Below are 17,542 nucleotides of genomic sequence, written 5' to 3' on the forward strand. Positions count from 1 at the left end.
CCTGGTTCATGGAGTCAAGCTCCAGCTGAGAATCCTGTCCTGCACCCTCTGGGCAGGTTGAACAGCCAGAGTGGGCACAGATGGCTCTGTTGGTATCTCTGCCTCTCAAAGAAAGACCCGATGGGTGTTGATGGCGCATGCCTTTAATCCCTGCACTCAGGAGGTAGAGGCAGGCGGATCTCTGTGAGTTCGAGGCCAGCCTAGTCTCCAGAGTGAGTGACAGAATAGCCTCCAAAGCTACAAAAAAAAAAAAAAAAAAAAAAGACCCAGTTTGCACTGTGGTGGGAAGACTGATTTATTGAATAAATGATTAAGACCTCTAATTATCTCTGCTGCATCTACAAACCTCACCAAAACTGAAATAAATGATTTTTTTTTAAAAATACAAGCCCCAAGAGATTAAGGCAGACAGCAGACAAGATGAGCATAGTGGTGTGTTCTTGTAGTCAGCACTCAGGAGAAGCTGAGGCAGGAAGATGGACAGCTCCAGTCCAGTATGGGCCACAGCAAGATCCACGCAGCCTGGACTACAAAAAGGGACCCCACCTCAAACAAATATGGCAGACAGAAAGTTCCGGCAGTGGGGGGTGTTAGAAAGGGAGCTGGGAAAATGGTTATTTATTTATTAGAGAGGAGAACATTGAAACCTCCATTTCCTCAATGAGGAAAAGACTGCTGGACTAGCCCAGGTGCGTACAAACACAAACCTAACCCTGCCACAGAAGTCTAGGAGTGGACTGGGATGGAGGGTGTGAGAGTCATAAGATTGGCTGAAAGCTTGTACAAAAGAAATGAGCTGCCCAGATGCTCTCTGTGTGTGTGTGTGTGTGTGTGTGTGTGTGTGTGTGTGTGTGTGTGTGTGTGTGTGGTTGTTGTTGTTGTTGTTGTTGTCTTTTTTCTTTCTTTTTTGAGATAGGTTCTTAACATGTAGCCCTGGTTGACCCGGAAGTTGGTATCTGGACCAGTCTGCCCTTGAACTCATAGAAATTACTCTACCTCTGCCTCTACCTCCTGAGTGCTGGGATTAAAGGTGTACACCACCAGGCATCCTCTATGGCTGATTCCATAGTCACTAAATTCACAGAAGTGGAAAGTGACCAACGCAGTAAGGTGTGGAAGGCCAGCATGCACATTTCTCAGGCCAGTGTTTCAGGCTCAGTGGTCTCTGCCTTCACCCACCTCTCCCTGACCATTGACCCAGAAGACTTGCAAGCCTTAGCTGGGTGGTGGTGGCACACTCCTTTAATCCCAGCACTTGGGAGGCAGAGGCAGGTGGATCTCTGTGAGTTTGAGACCAGCCTAGCCTACAGAGTGAGATCCAGAACAGCCAAAGTTACACAGAGAAACCCTGTCTCAAAACAAAACAAAACCCAACAACAACAACAACAAAAACTAGCAAATCCAATACTTAGCTGTTCTGGACCATATAGAATAGGAATGGAGGCTTCAACTCCCAGAAAAAGCCTTGAGTTAGAAGTCCAGGATGGTGGTACATTCTTGTAATTCCAGTCCTCAGGCGACAGGGGCAGGAAGATTGTGGGTTCAAGGTTAGCCTAAACTACAGAGTGAGGTTAAGGCCAGCCTGCTCTACACAGCAAAACTCTTGTCTCAAAAAGCCAGAAACAATGAGCCTGGCAGTGGTGGTGCTCGCCTTTAATCCCAGCACTCGGGAGGCAGAGGTGGGGGGGGATCTCTGTGAGTTTGAGGCCAGACTGGCTTACAGAGTGAGTTCCAGAACAGCCAGGGCTACACAGAGAAACCCTGTCTTGAAAAACAAACAAGCAAAAATCCAGAAACAATTAGGAATGTAGCTTACTTTGTAGTCCTTGTCTAGCAGGCATGAACCTGAGTAAACCAGGAGTGGTGGTGTTATCTGTGATCCCATTCCTTGGGAGGTGAGGCAGGAGGATCACAAATTCAAGGTCATTCTAGGTACATAGGAAGTTTGAGACCAGAATGGACTGAGTGAAATCCTGTCAAAAAAAAAAAAAAAAAAAAAAAACAGGGTCATCTTTACAAGAATGGTTTACTAGAGAGTGGTTCGTCTCCTGTATTTGTCTCCATTCTCCCATGGTTGTGACAGGGGGAACGATGACCTCGTAAGAGAGCAGGATCCATATAGCCAGCAGGTGGGTCTTTTTAGTTTTGGAGGCATTGCAAGTGTGGCCCATGGGAATGTTGGTAAGCACTACTGACACTTGGACCTGGGAGAAGCATATTCTTAGGGGTGGGGGGCTGAGAGTAAAACCTTCCAGCTCTTCAGCCGCCCCCCCCCCAATACACTCACCATGTAACAACCCTATCCACTTAGAGGCCAGGAAAAGGAGGAACAAACTTTATTGCTATTGAGAAGAAGCCCCCCTCTGCTGTCACGGCTCCTCCAGGAATGAATGGCCTTTCCCTTTGCAGGGTGGAGACTTCCAGATGTCAAGGACCTAAGGTGCGCCACATGACCAAGTTTGCTGGAGGAACGTCAAAACGTTTGCGGGTGTGGTCGGTCTCCCTGCGGTACAGGTAGCCACAGGTGGGCTTCTGCAAGGTGTAGAAGGGGTTCAGAGAGTTGGAATACTGGGAGGTGTAGAAGCTGAACCTGATATTATCCTGGTTCTGCCCCCGAGAATCCACCACTACTGGTACAAAGGCTGACACCAGAGATTGCCCTCGGTCTCGTTTCCATGTCTGTGACAACGGTGGTGTCTGTGGCGCCTTCAACTTTGTGCCTGATGGCATCTTTGGCCCATGGCTAGGGATTGAGGATTTTTGTGAGTCCTAAGAAGGGAAAATGAAGGAGAAAGTTGGCAGGCCTGAAAGACAGGGAACCGGCTTTGATTTGCTAAAGCCAGGGCAGGAAGGAGAATGGGCCCTTGCAGAGTCCCCGCAGTCACCCTGGAACATAGTTCTGTTGGGCAAGATGCCAGAACTTCTAGAGCAGGAGAAAGCTGCCAGTCCCCCTCACCTGGCCCTGCCCCTGCAGACTTCTGCTTAATTATCAGGCATCTGCCAGTTCAGAAGGCCTCTTCCTCCTCCAGCCAATCATCACTCCTCTCCATGCCTCTGGAACAGTGCTCCCCTCTCCTGACACTCTATCAGGCCTTCACCCTCTTTCTCCTGAAGGGTCACCTCCTTTGATGTCTTTTCTCCTTCAACCTTTTTTGCCTTTTCCATTCACTCCAGAATTTGCCTTCTGTATTAATAGCTACATAATTACCCAGCTGTTCTCCTAAAAGCACCTTTTGTGTCTACCACCTGGAAAATAAATCCCAAAGCTTCCAGCCTAGAATGCAAGATGCTAGAGATGTGATGCCAATTCCAAGATGCTTCCCATCCTTCCACCCACCCTGTGTTTCGCCACATGAGGGCACCTGTCACCCAGATCACACCTTATACTTTCTGTCCCTCCAAGTCATTAGAGAGTCCCATCAGTGCAGGCCAGCACAAGCTGTCTTGCTTCCCGTAAGATAGAAGCCTCAAAAATCCTGTTTCTTTGCTCCAGAACAAAGCATTTACTGTGCTGGGTAAATGTAGGTTCACCTCAACTAAATTCAGTATAGGGCAGTCCACCTTCCAAGCTGCTGGCCCAGTTCTGTTTTAGAACCTCTCATTGTTACCAAGGGTTTGTTCTTTCTACCTATGCCCACCTCCCCTTAACCTCTGCTCTTGATTGATCGGGATCCGACCACTTCTAGAAATCCCTGGTTGCCAGGCGGATCATACTGTGCTGACATTTATTTAGCCCTGCTACACTCTTCTTGACTCTCCTATGATGGAACTGCCTTGCTCCCTGAAACCCTGCGGCATCTCCCAGGGACCAGGTGTCCATTTTATTTACTTATGTATTTGTTTATGGGTTTGGTTTGGTTTTTGCTTTTTGAGTTGAGTTCTCATGTAGCCCAAGCTGGCCTCAAACTCAATGGGTAGCCCTATCTCTACCCTATCTCAGCCTCACAAGTTCCTATTTTCTTAGGGACTTTGAGTCGTGACAGTACAATCCAAAGCCTGGGCTGCCTGCAGGTGGCCATCCACCAGAGTGCATCAGGGTACTTGGATTCTGTCTCTGGACCCCGACTACCAACCATTTTCTCTCTGCCCAGCCTCGGGGCTCAGAAAAGAAACCCTGATAATAGAGTTGGGAAGGTGGAGACCTCCTGCAGATGTCCATGCACAAGTCAGGATAGAGCTCTTTGCATCTGATTTACAAACTATTTTTCCCAGGTAACATATGACTGTACAAGGCCCCTTTCTCATTTTTTAAATTCTTCCTACCCTCCCCAGGCAGGCAGCTCTCGATTGCCTGCATTTTCTCCTGGGAATGTTGTCCCAAGCCTGTCACAGCCCCCACCCATCCTATGTTCTCTGAGCACCACACTGAATCTTGGGCAGATCCTATTACCCCACATAACCTTGTCTTCCATAGTCATTAGAGGAAGGATATTTTCTTTCATGTTCTTGAGTTTGACCAGAGAGAGGATCTGTGGGCCCCCTCTATCCCATGTGTTGTGGGATATATTGGGAACTGCACGCTTGCAATCGGATCAGAGGCACAAATAGCCTAAGGAAATAGTCTTTGGTCTTAATATTGGCAGAACTGAAAAGTACCTCATCACGACTATGGCTGAGGACTGGCCAGCCCACTGTGAGCAGCCAGGCCTGAATCTGCTCACATTCCCAAGATGCTGTCCTTTTCTAGGAGGTACTAAGTAGTACACATAATTTTAAAAAGTTGTAAACTGGGCCTGGAGAGATGGCTCAGTGGTTAAGAGCACTTGCTGCTCTTCTAGAAGACCCAAGTTTTATTCCTGACAGCTCACAACCACCTGTAACTCCAGCTCCTGAGGATCCTATGACACGGTCTTCTGGCCTCCATTGACTCCCGCACATTCAAGTCCACACATGCACACACACACACACTACACACAATAAAAATAAATATTCAACATTAAAAAGAAGTTGTAAACCTGGCACGGGGTGTGGGGGGGGGAGTGGCATGCTGGTAATCTTAGCACTTGGGAGATGGGGACAGGAAGATGAGGATTTCAAGCCATCCTCTCCTCTACTAAACAGTGAGTCCAGATCCCCAGGGTATAGACTCTTCCTCAAAAAGCAAAACCAAGAGAAGTCATCACCCAGAGACTTCTGGAAGCACCTGGAGCTTAGCATCTTCACCTTCTGGCCCTGGACTAGAGACCAGGATGACAGTGGCAAGTGCTTCAGAATGGTGCAGATCCCACCTCAGGAAGGATAATGTGTTTTGCTGACAGGATCTACTGTAGTGGTTGGAATAAGAATGAACCCACAGGCTCATATGTTTGAACACTTGGTCCCCAGTCGGTGGAAATGTTTAGGAAGGATCAGAAGGTGTGGCCTTGTTGGAGGAGGTATGTCACTGGGGGTGGGCTTTGATGTTTCAAAAGACCACCCCATTCCAGTTGGCTCTCTCTCTGCCTCATGGTTGTTGTCTGAACATGAAAGCTATCAGCTACCGCTCCAGTGTCATGCCTGCCTGCCTGTTGCCATGCTTACCACCCTGACTATTATGGACTATAACAGTCTGAAAGCGTAAGTCCAATAAACTCTTTCTTCTCCAAGTTTCCTTGGTCATGGTGTGTCTTCACAGCAATAGAAAAGTAACTTAGACACCAACCAAGTACCAGGCACTTGTCACTCTAATGTCACTCACCTCTGCCAAAGCTCCTAAAAGACAAGTGAGATGTTAACTCAATTTTTCTGAGGCTGAAACAGAGGCTCATGGATATCTAAGCTATCATCAGTTGAAGCTCACACAGTTTGTGAAAAAGCACACAGCACTTTTCAGAAGTCTCACAACTGACTTACACAACAGCCAAAATACCAACACAGTCTTCACACTCTGCCTCAGCCCAGGGCCTGGACCCACCTTCTCTGGAACCACCTGCTCCAGGCCCACCTGCTCCGGGCCCACCTGTTCTGACACACCTGCTCCAGGCCTACATGCCCTGGGCCCACCTTCTCTGGACCTACCTTCTCTGGGCCCACCTGCTCTGGACCCACCTGCTCTGAACCTACCTGCTCTGGGCCTACCTGCTCTGGACCTACCTGCTCTGGGCCCCAACCTGTAGGAGTCCTAGATACTGCTGTTGCTGCCACATGTAAGAGCCTTGCCACATCCAGAGATTGGCCCTCACAGAAACTGGGGTAGAAAGACTGTTCAGGAAAAGTGGTGAGAAAAAGAGAGGAAGGAGGAAAAGGAAAAAAGAAAAGGGGGGGTTGCTAGAGAGATGGCTCATCAGTTAGGAATGATTGATGTTCTTCCAAAGGACCCAAGTTTGGCTCCCAGCAATCATGTCGGGTGACTCACAACTGCCTATCACTCCAACTTCAGGGGAACCAAAACTCTCTTCTGGACTCTGTGAGCACCTGCTTACATGTGACATACACATATACACATAAGTAAAATAACAAAAGGAAGTCGAGAGAGAGAGAGAGAGAGAGAGAGAGAGAGAGAGAGAGAGAGAAAGAGCAAGAACACAAAGGGAAGGCAGGAGGAGGAGGAAAGAGGAAGAGAGATCATGGCCTAACCGTGCCCTGCCCCTCCCAGGGCCTTAGCCAGGCAGGCTCTGAGTGACTGACTCAGTGGCTTGAGAACATCCATCCCCTGCCCAGGCCCCAGCATGGCCATCACTGGATGGAGGCTGTGGCCTGGCTACATATTTTCTAGGCTAGCATCTGGTTTCATTTAAGTAACTCTTCCCTGTCATGCCCTACTTACCTTGGGAGTGGGTGTGGTTAGGGAGAGAAAGACCCCTCAGTGCTGGGGGCAGCCTCATACCCGACCAAGAATTTCTACTGCCAGGATCAGCAATGCCAAGGCTGAGGAGGCCTGGTTCAGAGCCTTGAGGGTGACACTTCAAAGGTGTCACTTATGCCTCCCATTCTACAGAGTTCAGTGACTTTGAAGGGCAAGAAGGGAAGGATCATGGCCCCTCCCTTCCCTTTCCCACTCCCATTTCCAAGCTGGAGCCTTGGAACCCTCCAGGAGCACAGAACCTCCCTCCCTTCATGGCCCCAAGAAGCCCCAGAGGCTGTTGGGATACTTGACAGCATGTGTTTGTCCCTTCTCTCAAGATTTCAAATGGGGGAGTGGATTGAGAAGGTCCTCTGGGGCTTAGAGATGCTCCAGTGGATAAGAGCACTTGTGCAAATATAGGTACCCGAGTTCACATCCCAGGGGAAAGCCAGGGCAGCCCCAGCACTGTGGAGGGAGAGTTAGGATCTACTTGACCACTTTCAACCTGGCTCCAGGGTCAGTGAGAGACCCTGTCTCAAGGGATTAAGGTGGAGTGTGATAGAGGATGCCATACATGTTCTTCTAGCTTCTGTGTACACGTGGTCATGCATATGCGTGCACACATGTGCACATATTGCCGCCCCCCCACCACCACCCCCGCCACCTTTCTGAGTAGGGTAAGCCCTCACATGGTATCAGGGTAGGTCTTCTGGGAAGGCACTCGGCCTTTGCAAGTCCTCAGGCCCATTGGTACATGGCCTGCTCTGGCCCAAGCCTGGGTATCACAACTTAGAAAGCCAATTCCACACTAGTCAAAAAACATTTTTAAAATCTGCATTACTGATGACTGAATCCAGGGTCTTGGTTTTTCTAGGCGAACTCTCTAACCACTGGAATACACCCTCAGATCCAGCCCAGGCCTAGAATCAGCCATCAGCATCTCACATTCTGGTAGCCAGCCTTGACCCTTGATGAAATGCAAATGGCATGGGGTGAGGCAGCTGGGAGTCTCCCCAGGGCAACTGGTGCTGTAGAATGTGTCAGGGCTTTGCTGTTTGAAGGTTGAGCTCCTCCAGCCTGTGTCAGCCCTTAACAGGTCAGGCAACCTCTGAGCTTCTGTAAAATCTCAGAGCACTGATGGAATAATATGGCCATCAACCTCACCAGCTTGTCACGGAATGAGACAGGCAGTGCTACTGTAGAAATGCAGGGAGCACGCTGATTAGATTGGCCTTACATAGTGTAGCTGCCTCCCCAGAGTATATTGCCCCACCCCTGGGACAGAAAGGCTCCAAAGACAGCAGGTGGGAAGGCCAGGCTTCCTAACAAGGCTGGGTAGCCCAGGGTCTGGAGCTAGCTACCTGTACAATGGTAGCACTCTTCCACTGACTGAGTACAATCTCTGAGAATATTATAATACTCTGTACTTGTTTTCCTCACTTGTAAAGTAAGAAGAAACCCTAGGGGTCAGTGAGATGGCTCAGTAGATAAAGGTGCTTGTGGCTGAGCCCGACAACCTGAGTTTGATCTCCAGTACCCACATGGTAGAAGGAGAGAAGCAACTTGTGCAAATTGTCTCTGACTTACAAATGTGTGCTGTGGCATGCACACACAAGCACACACAGAGGCATAGACACATACATAGAGAGGCACAGACACACCATACTCACACACACACACACACACACACACACAGAGGCACAGATACACCACACTCAGAAACACAGAGAGGCAGACACACACACACACACACACACACACACACACACACACACACACACACACACACACACAAAATGTACCTATATTTAAGCACTAACTTAAAAGATTTGTCTAGGAGATGCTAACTGAAAAGTCTGGAAGACACACTGCAGAAGTCAAGTGTAAAGGAATCAGAGGAATTAGATGGTAGCATTCTCCTCTGTCCCCTACAAAAGACCACAGAGCCCCCAGGAGGGGAACCAGCTAGGCAGTGGCTAGGCAGTGGGCCTGGATGGGACCTTTATCTCCTTTCACTCCACCTCAATTGCATGTGACCTTGGACCGCCCAGCCCCAGCCCCTGACAGCATCTCACTTTGAGCATCCTCAACCAGGGCCTTCCTTGATGGTGAAATAGGACTTCTGGTGGTCGGGGCTCCAGAGGCACCCAGGGACTCTTAGGAGGGCACTGAAGGTGCCAAGGTAAAGGGCCCTTGTGTGGAGCTTGGGGTATTGTGATGCCTCCTTACAGCATAAACTCCTCTATCTTCCCAAGGAGACATAGGTGCAGGGCCTGGAGCAGAAGCAACTTGTGCAAATTGTCTCTGACTTACAAATGTGTGCTGTAGCTTTGTAGCTTTGACACTCTCCCCACTTCCCATGTACCCTTAGAACCCTCACAGAGGGGACAGTGGGGTAAGATAGTCCTGCTGTCTATCAGGTCCCAGTGTGTCATAAGAAGTCACTGGTGGAGAGGAAATAGACCCTCTGTCTCATTCTTTTGGCTAGTTTTTCGAAGACTAATTTTTTATTTTATGTGAGTATTTTGCCTGCATATATGTAGGAGGCCAGAAGAGGGCAGCATCTCCCAGAACTGGAGTTAGAATGGTTACAAGCCACCACGTGGGTGTTGGGAACTGAGCCCTGTCAGCAGGTGCTCTTGACCACTGAGCACCTCTCCAGCCCCGAATGCGGCTGTTCAGTGACAGGCTCCCATCTAGCCCAGGCTGCCTTCAAACCTGCTACACAGCAGAATTTGTCCCTTAAACCCTTGATCCCCCTGCCTTCTGAGAGCTTGTCTCTCTCATCTCACCATCCACACACCTTCTAAATTACAGAGGTGGAAGACAAGAGATGTGTCAGCAGGAAAGCCATTGGGAGGGGGGACGAAGTGTCGCTGGGTGGCTGGGGAAAGGACCAGCCCTTCTGATTTGAGCCATCTCTGCGCCCTTTTCTTCCCTGCGTCCTTTACGCTCTGTTCTAGGGCCACCTCCTTAAGTACGTCCTGCTCTGGCCTCAGAAACTCCACAGATTCTCCTCCTCCTACACGGCTAGGAATCAGAGTCAGGACGCAAAGGGATAGAATAGTCTGTTAGATGACAGCTGACTTGCTGACTAGGAAGTGGATGGATGGATGGATGCATGCATGCATGCATGCATACAGACAGACAGACAGACAGGCACTTGGCTTGCTGAGTAGGAAGTGAGTTGGTGGGTAGATAAACAAATGGATAGATGGACAGACAGTTGACTTGTTGGTCAGAAAGTAGGTGGGCAGGTGTGTAAGTGGATGGACAGATGGATGGCTGGACAAGCAGGACAAATGGCTTGAAGTGGGTGAATGGGCATATAGATAGATGGGTAAACAGACAGACAGACAGACAGCTGACTAAGAACTGAGTAGACTGAGAGACGGCTGGATGGATGGAGGGTTGGGAGGGTAGGCAGACAGCTTGCTGGCTAGGAAGTTAATGAGAAGAGGGATAGTTGTAGTGCAGAGAATAGATTGTAGGCCCAGGAGTTAGGCTGCTTGAACCTAAATCTGAGCCCTCCCTTTTATGTGTGTGACTTAGGGCACACTGCTCCTTTCTCCTCTCGATTGTAAGATGGGTGGACCAAGAGTCTCCTCCTATTAGACTGGGACAGAGCTGATATGATGATGACCAGCACAAAATAATCACTGCACAGACACCAGCAATCACTGTGTGGGCAGCTAACTGAACTAGCAGGTGGGTGGTGGAATGGTCTGCTCTGATCTCATCTTCAAAACCAAGGCCAGGGGCCTGAGGGATGGCTCAGCAGTTAAGAGCACTGGCTGCTCTTCCCAAAGACAAGGATTTCATTCTCAGCACCACATGGCAGCTGTTGTAACTCCTGACCCAGGTAACGTGACACTCCCTATACACTAAGCACACACATGATACACAGAAATACATGCAGGCCGAACACCCACATACATTAAAAAAAAAAAAGATGAAAATGCCTAAATAAACTTTTTTTGAAAAGTTCCTACCTATTAGGGCCCTGCCTCCCAAGGACCACACTTGACTGGCACCTCCTGAAGTTTGTCAGAAACCTCACATGCAGGAATGACCTGACTTCTCTTTAGGATCATTCAGCTCCAAGAGGAGGAAGACAGCCCAGATGGTGACATCTTACTGAGCACTGCCTGACTTAGGCTAGTCGGGGCCTTGTTTGCTTTCCTCCTGGCACAGCCACTGCTGACTATTAATGACAGAATGGACTCTGGGGCCCACAGGCAAACTGGAAGTGGGGGTGTTGATGGTTTGTAGGCAGTGCCTAGATCTTGTACCCTGATGATAATAGCCCCTAATTTCCAAGGAGACTGGGAAGGACTGAGCACTGGAAGACAAGGCCTCAGCAATCAAAACACTGAGATCTTGGTGAGAAAGAAGGAAGACGGGAGGAGTGGCTTTTTGGCAGGGTGGCCAGGCTCTCTGGCCCAGGAGAGTAGGCCTGGCTTTAGTCCTGGGCCTGAAGAAGCTTTCACAAAAGGCTACGAGTCAGGAGGAGGCTTGGTAAAGATGGAGGGACGATACTTATAATACCAAGTGGGTGAAGGCTGTTAACCCAGAGTCCTAGGTGATTGGAGACAGGTCCTGATAACTCTGAGCCCTGGATTCCTTTACATTTGAGGGGTGGGTGTCTTAGGGTTTCTATTGCTGTGAAGAGACACCATGACCACAGCAACCCTTATAAAGGAAACATTTAATTGGGGTGGCTCACTTAGTTTGCAGAGGTTCAGTCCATTATCATCATGGCGGGGAGCACGGCAGCTTGCAGGAAGACATGGAGCTGGAGAGGTAGCTGATCTTTCAGGCAACAGGAAGTTGACTGTCTATCATACTGAGTGAAGCTTGAGCAACAGAGTCCTCAAAGCCCACCCCACAGTGACACACTTCCTCCAACAAAGCCACTTCCTATGAGATTATGGGGCCAGTTACATTCAAACTACCACCGTGAGGCATCCCATCACATGTCAAGGCTCTTAGGTGGGGACCCCTAATGACTACCAGACTAGGCTCTGCCAGTTGTCTCCTTAGCCCAGACTATGCCACTTTGCTGTGGAAATGTTAGGGAGGTAATAGTTAGGGAAATTCCCCTTAGGAAATCCTAGCCAGGCAAGCCTTGACTTTATTTCATTTGCAAATTTTGTGAAGGGCTTAGTGGTAGAGCACCTGCCTAGCACACTCAAGGTCTGAAGCTCCACCCCTAGCATCAGCTCCATAAGGCTGGGCATAGTGGCACAGGCTTTTAATCACAGAACTCAGGAGGCAGAGGCAGGTGATTTCTGAGTTTGAAGCCAGCCCGGCCCATGACCATCAGTGCTTCCTATATACTATGACCCTGACTCTAAATAAATAAATAAATAAATAAATAAATAAACACATGAATGAATGAATGAATGAATGAATGAATGAATGATGGCCTCTGGGTTCACACTCCCTGGGATTGAATCCCAACTCTTGACATTTCTCAGCTTTGCGACTTGCACAGATGACTTCACATCTCTGTGCCAACTCCTAATCCAGTAAGTGGAGGTGATAAAACACTTGCTCTTGATGGCTCCTGGGAGGGACAATGAGCTTAAAACTTGGCTGGCTGTTTGGCAGTGCTGTGAGTTACCTTGTCACTATTTCTAAACTGTATACAATGCTGAATCCATTCCGCCTCCCGGAAACCCTGCTTCTGACTTATGACCTCATTTTATTCATCCTAGAAGTTCCCAGAAGGTAAGGGCTGTGGTCCAGCCTCCACAGTGCTCAGTGGGTGTTCAGCGGGACTCTGGGCTGAGCACAGGAAGAGCCACCATCCACCCCACCCCTTGCCTCCCTGCTGTCAGGTGTAGGTGGCTGAAAGTGTCCTGAGTACTGCCCTACTCTAATAGACCTGGTTCTGGGCATCTTCTCTACCCTTCCTTGCCTGCTCTGGAACTTAATCTCTCTGGCTGTCTGTTGTTTTTCCTTTGATATGCCTTAAGTACAGAGGGCTGAGCTGTTTATACTCTTGGCTTTGCAGCGTATGATCACTCCAGGTCCACGCTGTATTAATTTTTCATCTTTATCTCCCTTCTTCAACAGCATCTCTGACCCTGCCAGTCTGCTGGAGGCAACCATTAATGAATATCTTCTCACTCATGTGTTCTTGCAAAACTGTTGTTTGGTGTGCAGTTTGGTGTGTTTGGTAGTTTTCATTCACATAAATGCCATTGTGTGTTTTAGATTTCATTCTGTTGTTTACTTTAGAGCTCTGATTTCTTTTGAAGATTTCATCCCTCCATGCTGCTCAGAAGCTCTGATCCAGTTGTTGGGCGAGCATCTAGCTGCTCACTTCTGACCTCTTCTGAGTCCTGCGTGGACAGCGTCTACATGTTCCCTCTGCTTCCAGGGATGGACCCATGTGCCTGCTCTCCACACCACAAGCAGCATTGCAGTAACACTGTACAAGCTCCTTCCAAACTACCCTCAATTGTTGTGGGGTTGGGGGGGGGCATTAGTTTTTCGAGACATGTTTTCTCTATAAAATAGTCCTGGCTGTCCTGGAACTTACTCTGTAGACCAGGCTGGCCTCCTGAGTGCTGGGATTAAAGATGTATGCCACTACCACCCAGCCCCTCAATTGTTTTTTTTTTTTGTTTTGTTTTGTTTTGTTTTGTTTTGTTTTTTTGAGACAGGGTTTCTCTGTGGCTTTGGAGGCTGTCCTGGAACTAGCTCTTGTAGACCAGGCTGGTCTCGAACTCACAGAGATCCGCCTGCCTCTGCCTCCCGAGTGCTGGGATTAAAGGCGTGCGCCACCAATGCCCAGCCCCTCAATTGTTTATTATTCACATTTATTTGTGTGTGTGTGTGTGTGTGTGTGTGAGAGAGAGAGAGAGAGAGAGAGAGAGAGAGAGAGAGAGAGAGGATACATATGCCACAGCACACATGTGGAGGGCAGGTCAGAGAACAGCTTGTGGGAATTTACTTCTCTCCTTCCACCATGTTGGTACCAGGGACCAATTCAAGTCATCAGGCTTGGCTGCAAGTGTCTTTGCCAGCTGAGCCATCTTGCAGTCCCCTCTTTATTTCTGAGGCAGGATCTTGGTATGTTGCCAAGGCTGGCCTGGAGTGCCTGTACTCAAGTAATCCTTCTGCCTCGGTTCCAGAGTAACTAGGACTACAGACTTTATCAACAATCAAAGCTTGGGCCTCAACACGTTCAACTGCTGAGCTACAGCCACACTCTTTAAAAAAAATTTTTTTGAGAGTCTCATGGTAGCTGAGGGTAGCTTTGAACTCCCCTTACTACGAAGGATGACCTTGAATCCCTGGATCTCCCTTCCTCTGCCTCCCAAGTGCTGCGATTGCAGGCGTGCGCCACCACTCCCAGCCTAACTTTCTGTTTTGAGATAGGGTCTTGCTAAGTTGTGTTGTGGGATATTTATACACTATGGGAAAATGTTTTGCTGTGATGAAAAGCTGAGGGCCATTATCGAGGCAGGCATGCATAGTCCAGACTTCCGTGCAGAGAGCGCTCTGGTAGGAAGGTGCCAGATGCTGAGGAAACAGCATGATCAGTATAGAAAGATGAGGTGACGAGCCACGGGACAAAACGTAGATTAAAATACAAGGGTTAATTTAAGTTATAAGAGCTAGTAGAGCCGGGCATTGGTGGCGCACGCCTTTAATCCCAGCACTAGGGAGGCAGAGGCAGGCGGATCTCTGTGAGTTCGAGGCCAGCCTGGTCTCCAGAGTGAGTGCCAGGATAGGCTCCAAAGCCACAGATAAACCCTGTCTCGAAAAACCAAAAAAAAGAGCTAGTGGGACAAGCCTAAGCTAAGGCCAGGTTTTCATAACTAATAATAAGTCTCTGTGTCCTTATTTGTGAGCTGGCTGGAAGGACACAGAAAGACTCATTACCAAGTTGCCCAGGGTGACCTTGATCTCATTCTGTAGCTTGAGCGACCTTTGATTTTGATCCTTCTGCCTCAATCTCTTGAGTATCTGCAATTACAGGCCTGCACTACTAGGCACGGCTCTAGTTTTTGAAGTGCACACATGCACACACACTCTTTCAGATTGTAGGTCTATCTCCCCGGCCTTCAAGGTAACCTTGTAAGTGCTGGCTCCAGCCTGCTTGCTGGCCTTGCTGGAATTTTCCTTCTTTGGTTCTTGTTGAATCTACACTGTTCTCTTGCAGACTCTTTCCTGTCATTTTTTGTCCAAGGTCAGTTCAAGGGACAGGGCAGGGGCACCCCGGCTGGGTACCTGCTGGCACCTTAGCCTGCCTTCTCCTCGGGTCTGTGACACTCCCAATACTTACACCTTGCTTTCTACAGGAACCAAAGAAGGCTAGGAGAGGTGACTACGTGGCCAGGTCACAGCCCTGAGACATAGCAGATCCAGGATTCAAACCTAGTCTGTACCAAAAAGTCTTCCCCTGGAGTTAAAACCCCACCCACACAGGGAGCTAGAGCTTTGGTTCATCAGTTTGGAGTGCTTGCTGCTCCTCCAGAGGGTCCAAGTTAGGTTCCCAGAACCCACATTGAGCAGATCTGAACAAATCACAATACCTGTGATGACAGCGTCAGGGGGATCCAATGCCCTTCTGTGGCCTCTGGGCACCTGCATGCACATGGCACCCACGAACATGACAACACACCCCTTTAATGCCGGCATTGGAGAGGCAGTGACAGGTGGGTCTTGGAGTTCAAGCGTAGAGCCTGGTCTACATGGAAGTTCCAGGCCAGCCAGGTTTCATTGTGAGATTCCTTCTCAAAAATGTGTGTGTGTGTGTGTGTGTGTGTGTGTGTGTGTGTGTGTGTGTGTGTGTGTGTAAATAGATAAATGGGAAAGCAAATGTCTTCCCAGCACCAAACACAAACTCCCTGGTCAGGGCACACACCAGACGTTCACACCTCTCAACACCAGCTTAGCAAGTGTTCCTGAGCCTGTCAAAAGGGAGTTCACAGTCCAGACTTTCATTGAGCACTGTCACTTCTCCAGGGGGAAGATGAAATAGATTGAAGCCCCCACCCCATAGGTCTCCAGGAACTGATCTGAGATAAAATGTCCTCTGCCTCTGGGCATTGGTGGTACACATCTTTAATCCCAGCACTTGGGAGGCAGAGACAGGCGGATCTCTGTGAGTTTGAGGCCAGCCTGATCTACAGAGCAAGTTCCAAGACAGCCTCCAAAACAATACAGAGAGAAACCTGTCTCGAAAAAACAAAACAAAACAAAACAAAAAAAAAGATGTCTTCTATCTGAGAATAAGATGCTGGGCTATCTCCAGGTTCATCTGGCCATTGGGGGGTGGCTGAGAGCTAGCCGCAGAGACCAGGGGCAGGATGGAGGTGTGCTGAGGACTCCACCAGGCTCCCCCCTTCTGATAGACCACAGGCTTTCCAAAGGTGGGATGGAGTTTCTGGACAGACTGTAACTTCCTGGGCCAGACCCCACCCCACATTCCAGAGCTGGCCATGTTACAGGTTGCTGAGTAATGCCTGAGCAGAGATTAATTACAGGATAGTTTGGGGGTTTTTTGTCTGTATTGTGTGTGTGGGGGGGTGCCTGCTATTTGGCTGTTTGTTTTACTGGAGGAACAGGCATGTGGTAGTGTTATTAGTTGACTAAGTCCAGGCAGGACAGAGAATTAGGCTCCTGGCCCCTCCCTGTCCTCCTCATGTAGCCAAGGATGACCTAGAGTTCCTCTCAAGTGCTACAATACAAGCATTCACCAACATGCCTGTTTTATTGATGCTAGGATTAAACCCAGGGCCTTGTACAAGCCAAGCAAACATTCTACCTACCAGGCTACACACTCAGCACCGAATCAGGCCCTAACTCTGCTGAGGGAAACTGTTTACAAAGACCAAAGATGTTGACAAAATGAAACTAGAAGTTGGGAATGGGTTCTCCACATTGATCTTCTGTAGACCAACCCCTGTCAGAAAGCAGTGGGAGATGTGTGCTGTGAGAGTCCCCATAGAATACACTGACACCCAGACCTCAACCTCAAACCTAGTATTCACAGGTCACAGAGGCCTCCACATCCTCTATTCCCAGCCAAGAGGCACCCATAGGCAAAGGGACCAACCCTGGGAGAAATGAACAAACATTTAAGGGTGTCCCGTGTGTGCCAGGCCCTGGGCTGTGTGCTTTCCACTCACAGTCTCCTTAACAACCTCATCATAGCTCCTGCCCCTTCCTCTTTGTCAACAGCTGAAGGCTGACTCAGCGTATTTACCTTCACATGCCAATCATGCTCAAGCCCATTGTTTAAGTCATCCCACAGCCTAGCAATTATGCCCTTTCTGTTTGCAGTGTGAGCTCACAAGTCCTGCCCTCATCCTCTCCAGATGACCAGTTGATTGACTAATCAGTTAAGTGACTTCCTGCAGCCCCTCCGCCCCTCCTTGAGCTATTGGGATAGACACCCTTAACACTTAGCTGGTGGAGACTGAGGTGTGGCCTGGTGGCATGGCAGAGCACTTGCAACCATGCAAGAGAGCCTGGGCTGGATTCCCTTGCACCATCAAAACAAACAAACCGGGTATCCAGTCTCCCTTGCCTGCTCATGGTCCCATAGGGTCATTCTGATAGCCACTGGCTCTCGGCTTAGCCTCTCAAACATTAATGTACATCCTGTTTCACAGACAAATCAACTAAGCCGGGAGAGGGGTTGCCCACATTTTCAGTAAGACTCCTCAGTGAAGATGGCTCAGCAGATAAAGGTACTTGCTGCCAAGCCTTCCAACCTGAGTCCCATTCCTAGGACCCACACGGTAGGAGGAAAGA

At 49.1% G+C, this 17,542-nt stretch overlaps 1 protein-coding gene across 1 annotated transcript in view; it reads right to left on the bottom strand.

Moving 5' to 3' along the window:
• Window positions 1-2,427: 2,427 nt before the first annotated feature.
• The window catches only part of Guca1anb (GUCA1A neighbor), a 22,377-nt gene continuing 7,262 nt past the window's right edge, over window positions 2,428-17,542 (bottom strand). The window contains exon 3 of the mRNA XM_027389119.2: window positions 2,428-2,769. Within this exon, the coding sequence (XP_027244920.1) occupies window positions 2,428-2,769 (342 nt within the window). The remainder of the gene's footprint in view (window positions 2,770-17,542) is intronic.

This window comes from Cricetulus griseus (assembly GCF_003668045.3).
Source record: "Cricetulus griseus strain 17A/GY chromosome 1 unlocalized genomic scaffold, alternate assembly CriGri-PICRH-1.0 chr1_0, whole genome shotgun sequence".
Classification (NCBI taxonomy): domain Eukaryota; kingdom Metazoa; phylum Chordata; class Mammalia; order Rodentia; family Cricetidae; genus Cricetulus; species Cricetulus griseus.